The sequence below is a fragment of the Coregonus lavaretus genome, assembly GCF_964263955.1.
Source record: "Coregonus lavaretus genome assembly, chromosome: 15".
In the NCBI taxonomy this organism is placed as follows: Eukaryota; Metazoa; Chordata; class Actinopteri; order Salmoniformes; family Salmonidae; genus Coregonus; species Coregonus lavaretus.
This window is the reverse complement of record NC_140002.1, coordinates 2,245,877-2,263,233: the sequence shown is the minus strand read 5'-3', so window position 1 is coordinate 2,263,233 and position 17,357 is coordinate 2,245,877. Positions and strand designations below refer to the sequence as shown.

The 17,357-nt window shown below is 45.2% G+C and overlaps 3 protein-coding genes across 6 annotated transcripts in view; all 3 read left to right on the top strand.

Moving 5' to 3' along the window:
• LOC311142810 (ankyrin repeat and KH domain-containing protein 1-like) overlaps nucleotides 1-4,015 on the top strand; it is a 38,935-nt gene extending 34,920 nt beyond the window's left edge. For all 3 annotated transcript variants that reach the window (XM_084178499.1, XM_084178498.1, XM_084178500.1), the window contains 6 exons: nucleotides 53-1,614; nucleotides 1,824-1,997; nucleotides 2,467-2,709; nucleotides 2,900-3,075; nucleotides 3,197-3,355; nucleotides 3,453-4,015. In XM_084178499.1, coding sequence (XP_084034625.1) covers nucleotides 53-1,614; nucleotides 1,824-1,997; nucleotides 2,467-2,709; nucleotides 2,900-3,075; nucleotides 3,197-3,355; nucleotides 3,453-3,512 — 2,374 coding nt within the window. In that variant the 3' untranslated portion in view covers nucleotides 3,513-4,015. The remainder of the gene's footprint in view (nucleotides 1-52; nucleotides 1,615-1,823; nucleotides 1,998-2,466; nucleotides 2,710-2,899; nucleotides 3,076-3,196; nucleotides 3,356-3,452) is intronic.
• A 306-nt stretch (nucleotides 4,016-4,321) lies between these two features.
• On the top strand, nucleotides 4,322-8,489 carry LOC311142809 (eukaryotic translation initiation factor 4E-binding protein 3-like). The gene is made up of 3 exons (XM_084178497.1): nucleotides 4,322-4,847; nucleotides 6,989-7,150; nucleotides 7,955-8,489. Exons 1-3 carry the CDS (start codon nucleotides 4,706-4,708, stop codon nucleotides 7,984-7,986), a joined length of 336 nt encoding a protein of 111 aa, XP_084034623.1. The 5' UTR covers nucleotides 4,322-4,705; the 3' UTR covers nucleotides 7,987-8,489.
• Nucleotides 8,490-11,134: 2,645 nt separating this feature from the next.
• Nucleotides 11,135-16,214, top strand: mat2b (methionine adenosyltransferase 2 non-catalytic beta subunit methionine). 2 transcript variants are annotated; one of them, XM_084177979.1, is made up of 7 exons: nucleotides 11,135-11,264; nucleotides 12,888-13,082; nucleotides 13,304-13,418; nucleotides 14,475-14,621; nucleotides 14,789-14,982; nucleotides 15,077-15,190; nucleotides 15,398-16,214. In XM_084177979.1, exons 1-7 carry the CDS (start codon nucleotides 11,235-11,237, stop codon nucleotides 15,572-15,574), a joined length of 972 nt encoding a protein of 323 aa, XP_084034105.1. In that variant the 5' UTR covers nucleotides 11,135-11,234; the 3' UTR covers nucleotides 15,575-16,214. The 2 variants fall into 2 exon arrangements, with proteins under 2 accessions (XP_084034105.1, XP_084034104.1); XM_084177978.1 differs by lacking the exon at nucleotides 11,135-11,264 and adding an exon at nucleotides 11,847-12,021.
• Nucleotides 16,215-17,357: the final 1,143 nt, after the last annotated feature.

Sequence of the window (17,357 nt, the reverse complement as noted above, 5' to 3'; positions counted from 1 at the left end):
TAGACATTGTTACTGTCTGATACTCGCCTGCTTCTCTCCCTTTGGTCTTCAGAGGTGGCACAGAGTCGACCCGACACGCTGTTCAGCTGATCAGCTCCCTGATCCAGGACCCAGCCAAGGAGCTGGAGGACCTGATCCCCAGAAACCACATCCGCGCCCCTGGCACCAGCACCAAGATGGGCACCACCTACACCACCTCCACAGGGGCCACCAACACTACGTCGGCCGGCTCCAAGGGCCTGGCATCAGTGTTGCCGTCGTCCACTATGTCCTTCCAGACCCCCCCTGTCTCTCAGCAGGGAGGAAAGATTGGGAAGAACCTGTCTACCGGGGTGAGGCCCCCCTTCGTTTCACTGCCCCTGGCGTACGCCAACCCACACCTGGCCCTGCTGGCCGCCCAGACCATGCACCACATCCGACATCCACGCCTGCCCATGGCACAGTTCGGTGGCACCTTTTCTCCGTCGCCCAACACCTGGGGCCCATTCCCGGTGCGACCCGTCAGCCCCGGCAGCACTAACAGCTCTCCCAAGCACAACGGGAGCTCTGCCCCCCGGCCCTCGCCTGTGTCCGCTGCCCATCCGGAGTACACAGCCCCTGCCTCTACAGCAGTCCCTGCAGCCACCGCCTCGCCCCCCAGCACTGCCCCCTCCAGCACCCCCACGCCCTCCTCTGCCAGGAAGCAGCTCTTCTCTGGCGAACTAAAGACGACCAGCATGACAGCGGTCACTTCCACAGTGAGCAACGTTCTCGCCACGCAGGTGGCTCCTGCACCCCCCACCATGTCCTCTACCCCGCCCTCCCCTCGTGCGCCCAATGCCCCTCCTGCACGGCAGCTGCCCATCTCCAAGCCAGAGCCTCCTGGCGGCAACACGCCTGGTAAAGAGAAGTCCTCTCCAGATGCAGCACCTGTCCAAGGTGGGGCATCTGAAGGCTCCAGCTCCAACGGCCCCATGCACTTCACAGCTCCTCCCACGGCTCCACCATCACTGCCCTCCCAGCAGCAGCTGCCCCTCCCCTTCTCCCCCAGCACAGAGCCCAGCCTCCCGGCCGTCCAGCCCCCCTGCTCCCTCCTGCCCTCCTCTCGCTCTGCACCAGCAGGGGGCAGCACCGTCGCACACACCAGCAGCACCTTACCTCACTACGCACCGCCTGCTCCCTCACGCATGCAGCCCTCGGCCCAGGTCTACCCCGTGGCAGCTGGGGCATCTCCACAGGAGCACCAGTCTGCGTTTGTATCCCAGGAGCAACACCAGAAACAACCGCAGCAGCGTGCCAACCAAGGCATGGCACCCCCCTCCATGCAGCAGCAGATGTCCTCCAACATGGGCATGATGAATGGCTCCCAGATGCACATCCACGGGGGCAAGGCCCAGCATCTACCCCCCAACTACGGTCCCACCGCCCTCTTCAACCATTTCAGCAGCATGTTCGACAGCAACCAGGTGGGCAATAACCAGGTGTGGGGAGCATGTCACCTGCCTGCCCGGACCCCTCCGGAGCAGCCCTACATGGGAGGTATTGGACAGATGGAAAACGTGATGCCAGCTCCTGACGGCTCCAAGGCTCCAGGGTACCGCTGTAACTCCCAGAGGATTGTCACCAGTCCCATCGGTAAACAACAAGGACCATAGACTCCACCACACACACACACACACACACACACACACACACAGCAGGTAAAGACATAACCCAACTCCAAGACAATATTTTTGTTCCAGAGAAACAAAAATTCAACTGATTCCACAAAGCGGCACTAATCATGTTTAGTAGTGGTTTGTGCCTACATAATTTAAGCAGGTCAGTTGACTTCTTTTTTTCAGGCATGCATCACATGGACCCGTCGGGAAACTCCATCTCTTCGTCTGCTGCTCTGACCAGCTTCGCCACCAGTATCTCTTGCAGTCCAGTGTACCTGCAGGGTCCAGCCCCGGTGGGCACGCCCTCCTTCAGCCGCCAGCACTTCTCCCCTCACCCCTGGAGCGCCTCCACCTCCTGTAAGGGAACAGGGGGCGGGGGGACGGGGGACAGGGGACGGGGGACAGGGGGACAGGGAACAGGGGAACAGGGGACAGGGGGACAGGGGAACAGGGGACGGGGAACAGGGGACGGGGAACAGGGGGACGGGGAACAGGGGGACAGGGGACGGGGGAACGGGGAACAGGGGGACAGGGAACGGGGAACAGGGGGACAGGGGGAACGGGGGACAGGGGGACGGGGACAGGGGACGGGGGACAGGGGACGGGGGACAGGGAAGTTCATTCATAGATGTACAGTGGATCTATCCCTTTTTTTGCTAACAAAGTAGTTTCAATGTCTACTGTCACCGTGGGACAAATACAGTCGCTTGGTAAAATAATGAGTAAATTAAGCCTAATCAAAGGGTTTCATGTAATTGTTGCATAATTCTTCTTTGATAAATCCAACATTTGGAAAGTTAACAAGCCAAACCTTTGCCCCCCTCAGGTGAGTCCCCGGTGCCCTCTGTGTCCTCTCCTCTCTGTGCGTCGACGGTGACCACAGCTCTGATCCAGGCTAAGCCCAGCAGCAACAGCCAGCAGGACCGCAAGGTTCCCCCTCCCATCGGCACCGAGCGCCTGGCACGCATCCGCCAGACGGGCTCCGTCAACCACGCCATGCTCACCACCAGCTACACACCGCCTGTCGGACAGGGGGGCATCTGGTCCTTCGGAGTGGGCAGTGCTTCTGGTGAGTGTTTTGGGGAGGTGGATCGGGTTAGTGTGTAGAGGAATGGATAGTTGGACAACTGATCATCTTTTATCGTCAAGTGTTTTTAAGATGTTTATTATAAGTATATTGTCTATGTTTTGAACAAAACGATGAACTCTCACACGATCCAAAATCTCAGTCCTCCCATGCTCTTACCCTCTACCTTTAGAGGCGATGTCGGGCTGGTCTCAGCCCCTGGTGGGCGGTCACGTGATGCACCAGCAGATGCAGGAGCAGAGTGCCTTCTCCCAGCACCAGGCCATGGAGCGGGACGATACCGGCATCGTGAACCCCTCCAACACCTTCCATCAGCCCATGCCTACCAACTACATGGACTTCCCAAAGGTAACGGACAGACACTGCTAAATAGTTGATGCAATGATTTCCTGGTTGGAATGATCCAATAAAAACGATCACGAAAATGTTTTGTTTTTTTACCAGTTCTTTTTTAAATTGTCCTTTCTAGGGTTTGTCAATGTATGGCGGGCCGATCATTCCTCCCCACCCTCCTATGGGAGAGGCCCCTGGGGGCCCAATGTACAACGGGCTCCATAGCGCTGACCCTGCCTGGAACCCCATCATGAAGGTAGTCTCCAACTCTGCAGAGAACTCAGACCCCCAGCAAGTAAGCACTCCCATAAACATGATTCACTTATTTTCACCATTACTCAGTCCTCACTGTTGTGGTTTTGTAACTAAATTATGAAAACGTGTCGTTTCAGGTCTGGTCTGGGACGTGGGTCCCGCACGTTGGGAATGTGCAGCTGAATCATGTCAACTAAACACATCCAGCGATCGAAGCATAGGACCAGTAACAAGACGCGTACACGTTTTAAGAGAACCAGATAATTACATAATATACGAAGATATTAACTTAGGGAGTGTCCAGAAACCGAGGAATTGGAGGGTCGGACACCATTTTGATGTGCCTAACTAAAGACGAATCCAGTGTGGGCTGTAACGTGTTTATCACCGTCTATGAACAAACCGATTGCCTGTTAAACAGGATCCATTCTTTGCCTAGTATAGCCATTATTTTGACTTTAAAAGCCCCACATTAATTGTTCTTGGTTTGCAGGGCTCTACAGGACTGTACGCTATTTATACTCCGCCCAAGAACTAGGTAATAACATAAAGAGAGAACTCAGACCTTTTAGAGTGGTAAATACATGTATAATTGTTTACATACTAAAAAAAGGGTTAGAATGAGAGTACATGTCATCTAGTGACTACTGTATTAATGTGTAATATTTACCTTAATATTCAATAAAAAGACGGAACTGTACCGTTGTGCCTTTTTTTTTATTCGTATTGCATTGCCCTCATGACATCATACACCTCATGATTCTCTGCACACTTTGTTGATATGTAGTGCCTTGGCCTCTCTATATAAGGAGTTGACTCCTCCTGTGTGTCATGTTTACTCATGATGATGTAATCACTCACTCTGACTGAATGTTCTGGCAGAGGGTGCTATTTATCACGCACGGAGACGTTTCCACGAGAGACTGCAATCGGACACATTTTACATTCACTAGAGTCTACCCAGAGAACACCATAAGGTCATTTATGTTTTGACATTTGTTCAATTATGATTGCTATCTTGTTATCCAACACTTCAAATGGATAATTGCTTATCAACAATGCCTTGTTTGAATTGCAATTGTAAACAGTGTTATTGTGAGCTTTAAAATTAAAATGTTGCGCAGCTTGAGACAGTAGTGAGGTGATTGCGAAACTCAAACTAAACCACGCCTCAAATCAGCAGTTTTTATAAACACCTGCAAGTGGCTGCTAGAGCTTACTGCGTAGTGCGTCTCCAAACGCCGCAGTCCACTAGTTTTCAAACAAACTTTAACGTTGGCGCAGTTTAAATATCTTACAGGCCGTAGTAGACATCGATCACAAATAATTTGCCGTGTCTTTTTTTTTGTGTGTAAGTTTATTTTAGAACTTATTTGTGCATCTGCTTTCTATGATGTCTTCTAACTGTAACACCGGCATAGGTATAAACTGCCCAGTGCCAAGTCGCTTTGAGCGGTCAAAAGACTGGTCTCAGCTGGCGGACTCCTACAGTCAGACGCCCGGAGGCACCCTGTTCTCCACGACGCCTGGAGGTAAGTTGAGCAAAATAAGGGAATTGTGCAAACTACTTATCATATTGAAGAACACACCGATACGGCCTCGGGAGTGTAAGCGCTGTATTAGTTTGGAGAACAAAGCACATTGCATAAAGAGAGAACCTGGGAGCTTGGTGACGCTTTTGTCCAGTTTTAAATTAACTGTTATGTACTTACATTCCTATTGCATTAAATGCACTTTGACCTGTTTCCATAACTTTAGTTGCATCATCCAATAAACATATATTTATTGTATGGATCCAGCAATGACAGATTCAATTATCTCTAACTGGCAAGATGCAGGTGATCCGATTTGTCAACATCTGTGGGAGTGTTGTGTGTGTGTGTGTGCACTTTGTTCGTGAGGTGGCCTTTACAGGGAGTAGGGGCCGAGGGAATGGGGCTGTTTTCACTGGTGTTACAGAGCTGGAATTGCTGAGGACGTTATGGCTTCAGTAGCGAGGAGTTTGTAAAGCCAGGCAATAAACCTGAAAACTGAGGGGACTGAGATCCAGAGACTGTAGAACTGTATGACAGAGTGCATAGGTGTGATTACATAGAGACTATTTTCCCAGTACAGCATGTGAAACATGTCAGACCAGTAGGTCTTTTAAAATAACCAATCTGTCCTCCTTTAAAGTGAACTCTGAGGTAAATACAAAAAGGAGCAAAATAACGTATCTTTGTATTCACACTGCCCTTGACTCAGCTCTTTTGCCAGTTCACTTCACCTATTTTGTGGACCGAGTCCTCTTTGCATTCACATTGCTATGTTTAGAAAGGAACCACGTTTTCCAACATGCACTCTGTTTTTTTTTTTACAAAGTGCAGGACAAGCCATTCAATCAGAATGTGTTATCCGACAGCTTGATATACCTACTTACATATTGGAAGCTAATAGATTGCATTTAGTTAAAATATGAGACATAAAAATTGTAATCAGAAGATACTATTAACATGTACATTTGATTGGTAACAGAATAAATAGCAATAGAATAACTGCAGAATAAATACTACTGTAATTGAAAATTGTACACCCAAAGCAGGCTACTGCCCCTTTAAGAGCTAGAATAGATTTTGTACCCTATGTTGTGATTCTCACCAAATATATTGTTTTCTCACGCTATTCAAACCCCACAATCAATAAACATCGTATGGAGCTCTCTTAGCCTATATATCACATATTGCAAACAATTAATCTTGACTAAAAACTCCACATTTGAATTTCTGTGCGTCCTTGACAATCGCTAATCAATATCCAAAAACAGCACACATTTTTTTTCCCGCGAACCTGCACATCATCTTGTCTTTTTTGTGGCACCAATGTGCGGGTTTATGGCAGTGGAAACGGTGTTGCAATAGTCTAGTGTGTGTTGCGGCAATAATGACAAGCGAACCTGGGGAGCTTTGTGTTCACATTGTCCTAAAAAAGGGAACCGGAACGCGGAATTCAAACGAACCGAACTCGGACCACCTCTCGAGATGGTGTTCACATTGCACGAAGTTCACAAAAATTGGCTGAAAGGGATCAAGTGTGAAAACACCCTGATCTAGTTGCTAGTATTATAGGATCCGGATCAGATAAAGGTGAGGTCTTCTACTTGGAATCACTGAGGTGATCTTTGTTGTGCAGCTGCAGCACTCAAGTCTTTGGATCCCCCTCTGTCTACCCCCTTGGTTTGGATCCCCCTCTGTCTACCCCCTTGGTTTGGATCCCCCTCTGTCTACCCCCTTGGTTTGGATCCCCCTCTGTCTACCCCCTTGGTTTGGATCCCCCTCTGTCTACCCCCTTGGTTTGGATCCCCCCTCTGTCTACCCCCTTGGTTTGGATCCCCCTCTGTCTACCCCCTTGGTTTGGATCCCCCCTCTGTCTACCCCCTTGGTTCAGGACACGCTGCAGAGTCTACCCCCTCAGTTCAGGACACACTGCAGGAGGTGTTGAAAGTACACACTGAAAGTACAGACCTCCCACTTTTCTATGTAGCCTGCACTAACACACCTTGGATAAATATTGTGCACAAGAATACCTCGTGATCTAGATAGACTGCTGTACCTCATGACTTTTGTCAAGCATCCTGGTACTACTGTCCTGTTCTTACTCTGAGACAGACACTCTAGCCTTTTTGTTGTCCTCACAGGAACCAGGATCATCTATGACAGAAAGTTCCTGCTGGAATGTCGGAATTCACCGATCGCACGCACCCCTCCGTGCTGCCTCCCCCATATCCCAGGGGTCACTGCGCCGGCCCTGCACCCTCTGGGCAAGCTGAAGGAGATGGACGAGAACAAACACATCTCAGGTTGGTCTGGTCCCTGTTACTTAGTGACACTACTGTATATCCCATGAGATCCATTAACCTCTTCCCTTAGCCAGGCCTCTTGGTCACCTGGTCTCCCACATGGCTTTGTAGCATATATGTGTTTTTACTGAGCAACTCAAGAGTAGGAAACACCTTTTATGGGCTCCTCAAGCAAATACCTGAGGAACAAGTTTTCTCTTGTTTTGTTCATAGAAGCTGCACATGGACAGTAAATCAAGTTCTGTCTTAGTTCACAGTGTAGGGAAATGGAAAGCGGTTATATACTAAGATATACATATATCCTTGTCATTCAGTCCTTGTTACTTGATTTACTCCATCTTGCATTCACATGATGTTCTTATGTCTCACCTCTATATAACTTGCCTAATTAATTTCCTTACCGGTAATTAGAGGTTGCTTTGTTCAGGTGATGTTTGGTGATCAATAGGTAGTTTATTTCAGAGGATAAGGAAGTAGGCTACACAGGCCTGTTATCATCAGTGCAGTGTATGAGGTGGCAAATGGCCACTCTCACCTAGTGTGCAAACCAGTCAGTGTGTGTGTTTTGTTGACTCTTTTTGTACCAGCACTAGACCAAGTTTCGAGCTGAACCGCTCCACGAGAAAAGCTAACAAAAACCTGTATGTCAAGCTGCTGGCCAAGCCTTGTGCTGCATATCTTGTGACCAACCCATTTACTTTGCAGATTCTCAGAAAGGCCTCTATCAGTGCACATAGCTTTTTGGAAGTTCAGGAAAGGATATGTCCTTGAAGCTGACCTGTGTTCTCTCTTCTGTCCCTACAGCTGACGATGCCCAGTTTGTGATTGACATCTGAACCTACTCATCCAGACCAATTCTGTTGGAGAAATTGTATTCCGTTCAGACCACTGGGTGGTCTCTACTGGTCACACTCACTTTAGATTCCCTCCTGTCTAATCCTGGTGGATGATTAATGAACCGTCAAATGCTCAGAGAGTTGATCTCTTAGGCTGGAGGAAGAATTCTGGGTAAATGTAGGAAGGGCGGCTGCAGTCAGTCGCTACCTGGGCAGAGGAGGGTAACATATTGTTTTGCTGCTTTTTATATTGATGTACTTTTTTCTTTTGCACACTTGGTACTTTCTGTTTTTACAGGATTAATTAATTTATCATTTGAGTTTTATTCATGGGAACTAATATTTTGAAGTTGCATTTTTATAACGTGGTGTGTGGGTTGGCAGCTGATTACAAGGGATCCAGAGATTACTTCAGTTCATCTCTGGGCTCTTTGACAGTGTGCTGTTCCGCTGCAGAGAAAATAAATTAAATAAAACGGAAATAAATAAAGTTATAAAGGGTGCCTTGTGTGTTTTTGAATCATCTGATGGTTTGAAAATACTTGGCAATAGGCCAAGAAGTGTGGTGTGGTTTGAATGAACTCACTTCCAATGAGCCCTGAATTTAACTCTGGACCTTGAAGCCAGTGCCACTGCAAGAAAAACATCCTCTAATCAGGCACTGATTTTAGAAGTGGGTGTAATGAATTATCAGGTTGAATACCAGCAGGCTCCGGACCTCGTAGGGTAGGAGTTGAATACCAGCAGGCTCCGGACCTCGTAGGGTAGGAGTTGAATACCCCTGGTATAAAGTATAGAGTAGGGCTGTTCAGTTCCGGTCCTGGAGGGCCAAAACACTTCTGTTTTTTTATTTCTACCTGGTAGTTAATTGCGCTCACCTGGTGTCCCAGGTCTGAATTAGTCCCTTATTAGAAGAAGAGGATGAAGACCAGAAGTGTTTTGGCCCTCCAGGACCGACATCGAACAGCCCTGCTCTAGAGTATATGTACAGGGCTATTCAACTCTTACCCTACGAGGTCTGGAGCCCGCTGGTATTCAACTCTTACCCTACGAGGTCTGGAGCCCGCTGGTTTTCTGTTCTAATTAATTGAACCCACCTGGTGTCCCGGGTCTAAATCAGTCCTTGATTAGAGGGGAACAATGAATATGCTCAGCGGCACTGGCTTTGAGGTCCAGAGTTGAGTTTGAAGGCTTTAGTATATTATAGTATAATAATCTATAGATGTATAGAGTATTAGTGACCCAATTCATCACTCATGTTTTCATATGCATACTCCTGCAATAATGGTTAATATGATGGCTGGTGTTGTATTATTGTACATAGACGATTCTGAGAATTCCAGCTTCACAAGGTTCCAAAGATGTGGGACTTGGATTTTCCGTTGAACTGTGAATAATTGTTCAAATTGTATTGGTCGTGTAAACATATTTAGCATGTTATCGCGGGTGTAGCGAAATGCTTATGTTCATAGCTGTTTAAGTAGCCTACTAATACTGAAGTTCACGCAACACTCATAATTCATTTCATATATAATTCATTCATTTATAATTCACCCATTATTATGGTGCGTCCACGACAACTGGGAACTCTGGGGAAAAAACGAGGTCAAATCATGACGTCCGTGATCTTTAGGTAGGAAAGTCGGAGATCTAGAAAGATGACGAGTTTCTGACGTGGAATTCCGAGCTGGATGACCAAAAATATAGTTTTATCCCTGAGTTCCCAGTTGACTTGAACGCTGTGAAGTCGGAGATTCCCGAGTTACCAGTTGTTTTGAACGCAGTATTAAACTCTTAAGAAACAACATCCAACACGCTACAGGTAGGTTCACTGCTGACCATGAGGGGCACAGCCTCTGGATTGGTGTAAAATCCTGTCACTCACTCCTCCCCTTGACCTACCACAGGGTGAAGGTAGTGTTGGCCTATTCATTACAGGAGGAGGAGTGAGTGGGATTGCTGCCATACTAACAAACAGTCCTGTCCAATTCTAAGAAATTAGGCACGGAGAGTGCACCAAAATACCAAATGTAACTCCAGGGCATTGCTTATCCCCATTAGTTATTTTCCTCTGAAATGTAAGTCCAATTCTGCAATGCACATGGCTGATGTGAAATTTACTTCAACTCAAGCAACTTCAGACCATGTTTTAAGTCACTGACAACATTGAAACAACGCGATGTCCCTTCACAACTACTACATTAACCTTTAGGCCAAGGAATTGGTCATCTGTTCCTAAATTCCTGAGTGGTTTCTAGCCTGACCTTTTCCCTACCAGTCAATTACATAGTTTAAAAATGTTAAAAATGTTACTCTTTTTTTTGGAGGTGGTCAATCTATTTATTTCTGGCCAACATTATTTAGTATTTCTTGACCAGATATGAAATATTCAATCAGGTTTCTATGGACAATTTTGTTTTAATGACACTGTGTAAAAGCCAGAGGTGTGTGAGCTATACCATACAGGGGAAGGAGGTTTCGACATTCTAGGGTCATGGGAAGGAACACCTGTTACTTTATCTGCCACCCTTCACACGTTTCTCCACCCCAACCTTGACCACAAATATTGCCCATGCACTGCTGTTATTGCCAAAACAGATTAAAGTGTGTCTTTGAAGTGACCATTCCAAGTGGGCACGTGCAGACACAAATGTGTCAGGATGTCACTCTCAGGAATGTGTGACAGGACACTGTCATGTCTAGATGGGATACAGCTTTTGTTAAATTTACAAAGTAAACCACAAAGCCCACGTAGCCCAGCCCATATCACATCTGAATATGGCAACTTGCTAAAGTAACTGAGTCTTAATTTTCTTAAACCTTGAGTATCATACATTACCTTATATCATGGGGCGAGAACTGAAGGTGTTTATTATAAGGTAGGAAGGTAGCTAATGACAAAAGTGGAATTCAATTATTTATAGTAGCTAGGCTTCATTAGAAGTGGCTGGGGGAATATCTACATATCAGGCACCATTAGCTAAAAACACATGTACATATTCAAATTGTTTATGTAACGTGTATGATAATGCTGCATTAGTACTGCTGGCTATCATGACATCATTCTTGATAGTGAAATGATTTGTGAGATAGAACTGCCATCTAGTGGTAGCTATGGGTAACTAGGCGGAAACAATACAAAACTTCCCCTTTAAGAATGTATGTTGCCGGAAAAATTATCTGTCCTTTTGTTTCGAAATTAGTGGTGGTGCTTGATCCGAGTTGTATGGTTGTATTTGTGGGAAACGATGCCGGGATATGAATACGGAGATTATGAGGTAAAGGTACAGGGTTTACGTGAAGATCGATAATTTAGTGAGAGCGGACGATTTAGCTAGCTAAGATTAGCCTTTGGCACTGCTATAAAGGTAGCTAGCTAGCTAACGTTAGCTAGCTAAACAATTTTAGCCACAGGAGCTAGGATAGTGTTGATACAAATGTGTGAATGCACCTGCTAACTTGCTATCCCAGCTAGTTGGGGGTTGTATCAGTATCCATTTGTCCAATTGCTGAATTTAGCATACATGTTTAGTGTTTGCAAGGTGATATACCAACACTGCACAATTTAAACACTTGCCCCCTAACTCACCACACCCTCCCCTGATACATGTGGAAAAATATTGTACTATAAATTGTGCCTTCCTGTATTATAGTTATGCTAAAATGTTTATTATTTTCTACTGAGCCATTTACTTATCTTCGTATTCTTAGCTTTTATTAGTTCTTATTGTTGTTGCATTGTCGAGAAGGAACCTGCAAGTAAGCATTTCGTTGGACAGTGTATGCTCTACACACGGACTAATACATTTGAAACTTCAACCAGTTATCAAGATAACCTCTGCTGTTGTATCGCTACATCCGCGCAGCCTCTCGCGAGACAGGAAACAGCTGATCTGGGAAGTTACGCACCAGAAATGATATAAACATTGGCGTTTATAGAATGAGCATAGTAGATATTACATTGATATTTCTGTAGAAATGAACGAAAGGGAATTTAAGATACATTTCACCCCAGGGCACGTGGAGGTGGTGCAGGTAAAAGTTGGAGGGGGCGCAGAATGGGGGCATTTTTACTGTTGAGAGAGAGAGAGAACAGCTACAGACTCGAATAGCTAGCGAATAATGTTACATCACTGTATTACAATGAATTAATCTAGCTAATCCTGTTGTATAGCTAGCTAGCCAGTAGAGTTCAAATAAATGATTAAGAAATGATCGAGGCGAAGACTTGTAATGTCTCGAATCGTGTCTAATCGGTTTAGACTCACGGGGCACCCATTTTGTGACAGGTACTGGGGTGTATTCATTACGCCGTGTCTGTTGCAAAACGTTTCGCAACAGAAACCTTATACTCCAAACGCTGTTGGGTTCTTAAACGGAAGTTTTGGTTCATTTTAATTGTATCGTTTTCACGCGTTGCCCTTTCCAATCTGAATAGTCTCTGAAGTGTTTAGTACAAGCTGCACATCTATACATTATCGATTAATTCCTGCTCTAAAGTGGCGTGAAGTCCGCGGGGTTCCTTCCAACTTCTTCCAGCCGCTTTTTAAAAAAGAGAGACGACTGAACTACAGCTTCCTTTTAAGAACAAAACGGAACTCAACAGCGTTTGGTGTAAACGGTTTCTGTTGCAGACTAAATGTTTTGCAACAGAATCAGCATAATGAATGCACACCCCTGTTGCTACTATTATCAGTACACAGTTCAAAATGTAAATGAAATATATATACATTTTTAAACATTAGGCTGTAAATGATTATAAGAATTTCAAAATGATTAGCTTAGTGTAACTACCAAGTTCATATTTAGAGCGGATGACAACATCAGTTTTTATATTGCCAGGAGTCATAAAGTTATACATTGATTTGTTAAGTTGTATTTTTCCTGCGTCTCTTCTTTAGGAGAATGTGGACATCCCCTATAGGCGTGTGCTAGTGACAGGGGCCACAGGGCTGCTTGGGCGTGCGGTTTATAAAGATTTCCAGAATAATGCCTGGCACGCCTTGGGCTGTGGGTACAGACGGGCTCAGCCCCGCTTCCTACGATGCAACCTAACGGACGAGGATGCTGTGCGAGCGGTCATTCAAGACTTCCAGGTGAGGGTCGAAGTCCGCAATGTAACCGGTGTCTTTTGTCATTCTGTGTAGGCTGCAGAATTTTGGAGGTACTGTATTCCTTGTGGGAATCATTGTCGTCAGTAGCTTAGAGGAAGGGCTAAACAGCCAAAAATGGGATAAATGGCTTAGATAACATTGTACATACATAGTCCTTACTTTATTACCTTGTGTTGAATATATTCTGTTTCATCCTACCCCAGCCCCATGTGATTGTGCACTGTGCAGCGGAGAGGAGGCCAGATGTGGTGGAGCATCACACAGAGGCAGCCCTGAACCTGAATGTCCATGCATCTGGGACTTTAGCTAAAGAGGCAGGTGGGTCTGCTTTTTTATCGGAATCATACACACTCAGAATTTTCCTAGATACATGATGCACATAGCAACAAATTCAGATGTTGAATGTATACAGTTTGTCCTATATACTGAACAAAAATATAAACGCAACATGCAACAATTTCAAAGATTTTACTGAGTTACAGTTCATAGAAGGAAATCAGTCAATTGAAATAAATAAATTAGGCCCTAATCTATGGATTTCATATGACTGGGCAGGGGCACAGCCATGGGTGGGCCTGGGAGGGCATAGGGCCACCCACTGGGGAGCCAGGCCCAGCCAATCAGAATTAATTTTCCCCCACAAAAGGGCTTTATCACAGACAGAAATACTCTTCAGCAGCACCCCCCCCGGTTGGACAATACTGCCAAATTCTCTAAAACGACATTGGAGGCGGCTTATGGTAGAGAAATGAACATTAAATTCTCTTGCAACAGCTCTGGTGGTCATTCCTGCAGTCAGCTTGTCATTTGAACCCTCCCTCAAAACTTGAGACATCTGTGGATGGTCTTTTATTGTCCCCAGAACAAGGTGCACTTGTGTAAGGATCATGCTGTTTTAATCAGCTTCTTGATATGCCACACCTGTCAGGTGGCTGGATTATGTTGGCAAAGGAGACACGCTCACTAACAGGGATGTAAACACATTTCTGCACACAATTTGAGAGAAATAAGCTTTTTGTGCGTATGGAACATTTCTGGGATCTTTTATTTCAGCTCATGAAAGATGGGACCAACACTTTACATGTTGCGTTTATATTTTTGTTCAATATAATAAATATACTTATTTTATAAGTGTTTCTGCACAGTTTTTAAGTTAACATCTCTCTTGATAATGTGCTGTATTAAATAAACAAATTCACAAAATGTTCAAAAATGTACATTTTTAAAATTAGCTCATTTTTACTGTACTGGTGTGCCATCAAGACGTTGTTGGAAGTATAATATTACTATTAACATGTTTCTAAAAAGCATGTAGGCCTATGGTTTCTACAGTTTACTGAACATATTTTCCTGTTTGCATTGTGATATCTGAAGCTGGGATCTTCCTCATCTACATCAGCACTGACTACGTTTTTGATGGTCGGAACCCTCCCTACGGAGAGAATGATGCTCCTAATCCATTAAATGTGTATGGCAAATCCAAACTAGAGGGGGAGAGGGAGGTCCTGAGACACAACCCTGGTGAGTCAACACTACTCATTCCTTTACAATAGCCCTAGGTGTCATTATGGTTGTCATTGTGTTTTGTTTTTCGTACACTATAGTCCTGCTTGACTTCTCGCGCATCCTTGGCCCCCTGATCCCCAAATGTTAATCTGTCATTCCAATTCCTCCTCTGTGGCATGCAGGTGCGGCTGTGCTGCGAGTGCCCATACTGTACGGAGAGGTGGAGCGGGTGGATGAGAGTGCTGTGACGGTGCTGTGGGACAAGGTTCAGGAGGGGGCAGAGAGCTGCAGTGTGGAGCACTGTCAGCAGCGCTTCCCCACCTACGTCAACGATGTGGCTCGAGTCTGCAGACAGATGGCTGAGCGGAGGCTCCAGGTGAGCTCAAACTGACTGGTTGATAGAACAGCCCTAAGGCAATGTCTATGGTCTGGTCCCTTTATTATTGAAATTGTGTTTGTGTGCTTTCCAGGACCCATCAATACGAGGAATCTTCCATTACTCTGGAAAGGAACAGATGACCAAATACGAGATGGCCTGCGCGATTGCAGATGCTTTCAACCTGCCCAGCAGTCATTTGATACCGGTATGATAGCAAGTGTGCATTTCCTTTTTCTGTCTTGTTACTCTTGAATAAACTCGTGTTTATTGATCTGTCTCATCTCATGCTGTTTCTCCCACACAAATGCACTTAAAGATAATTCTCCATCTGAACATTATTTCCTGATGCAGTCCTCACCAGCTGTTTATCTCCCCCCCCCCACCCCCTCTGTCCCTCTCTCTTCTTCCCCAGATGACGGAGCAGCCTGCGGGTGCTGGGGCTCAGAGACCTCAGAACGCCCAGCTGGAATGTTCCCGTCTCGAGCTGCTGGGCCTCAGCGTGGAGCCTATCCCCTTTAAGACGGCAGTGAGGGATAGCCTCTGGCCCTTCCTGTACGACAAGCGCTGGAGGCAGACCGTCTTCCATTGATTGCTGTCAGGAGGCCAAACACACTGGATCAAGAGTGACACTTTACCTACTTCAAGCTTTATTATGACTTCTGCCTGCTCCTTAATTGAGAATGTATTTAATTGTGTATTAGGAAGCAACTGATTCAGAGAATTCATTGATTCTTTCCTACTGGAGTGCAGATTGCTTGTGTACCTAACGCATGTAGTGGTTTGACCATTTTGAGAATTTTGTTTAAATGCGTCGCTAAAGGATTTTAATTCAACATTCCCTTATCTGCTGAATCAATTCATTTAGGTAATTTATGTGAAGCCACTGTAGAAAACTGAAATGTCTAATTTGCCATACCAATGAATGGCATTGTTAAATATATAGACTCTAAAGATGTTACTAAATACGTGTATAATTATTTAAAGCTAGAATTTACTTTTTTTATTTTTGTCAATGGGTTACTGAAAAGTACACCAACATTTTTTTTTTTTTACTGAAATGAAAAACGTGCTTGTTGCTTCACACAAACCCAGGCTGGGTTTTATTCAATTGGTGGATACATTTTTTTTCTTAGTCTGCATCATGCACTGTGCTTGAATTACAAATACAATCTACAATCCTACTGAAAGACAAAGCAAAAAATAAAGACATAGGTATCTTGTGAAGTTTATTCCTGCTCCAGTTTGTAATTCTACAACCTCAAAACTGTGTGCAAGATGCTCCCACTGATCCTAAACCTCTTGTGAAGTGAAATGTGAAGTTGCCTATTTGAAGACTAGATCAGTACCTTTATCAGAGAATAGCAAGTGAAGGTTGTTTGAGAAATTGAGGAAATTCCTGTGAATTTGAGTTGCACAAATATATTCTGTGATCGTCACAATTCTGCTCTCAGTAAAGCAGTGACTACCTTTTCCAAAATGGTTTTATGATCTTAGATTCATTCTGGGGATTTTGAGGAAGTGAAATAGGCTTCTACAGTGTCTCGTGGGGGACAAACATCATTAACCAAGCGCATAATCGGTCAGGAAACAGACCTCCGAGACGGAAACCTATTTTCTATGAGCAACTGCTTATTCAGTGACTCTTTAAACAAGGGGAGTCAGATGATAGGCCAATGCCGCTTTCAAAACAACTGGGAACTTGAAAATCTCCGACTTCAGTGCGTTCAAGAAAACTGAAAATCGGGGGGGAAAAATGAGCTCCAACTGGGAAAAATAGTTTTGAACGGTCTTTCAACAATGAATTCCAAGTCCGAAACTGGCATCTTTCTAGAGCTGATGCCATGTTCAAAACAACTGGGAACTGGGAAATCTCTGACTTCAGTGAGTCAAGTTCAAGACAACTGGGAACTCTGAAAAAAAATAAACAAGCTCAGACTGGGGAAATATAGTTTTGAACGGTCATCCAACTCCGAATTCCAAGTCGGAAACTTTCTAGAGCTCCGAGTTCCAAGTTGTCTTGAATGCACCATCAGAATTTCTGACTTGAAGATCATCCTTTTTTTATCATGGGCAGTGCCATTGCGGGCTTCCACCATTTTAATGTAGTCAACTGGGTGGGACTTCCAACTTCATTGGCTGATCCCTCCTGATGACCCTGTTGGAGTCATGTCCAAATGGACTACTTCAAAATGGAGAGAGCCTCAATGGCGCTGCCCACGCTGTCCCAGATACTATAATTGCACAGATATAAAGACAAGTCCTCTATCTATCCATCTCTATGAAAGCACCACAATTCGGCCGACCGTCTCAGCTGTCTCGACGACATCAACGCCCCCGTAATCAAGTTTTCCGTTGCAGCCTGTGGAAATAGA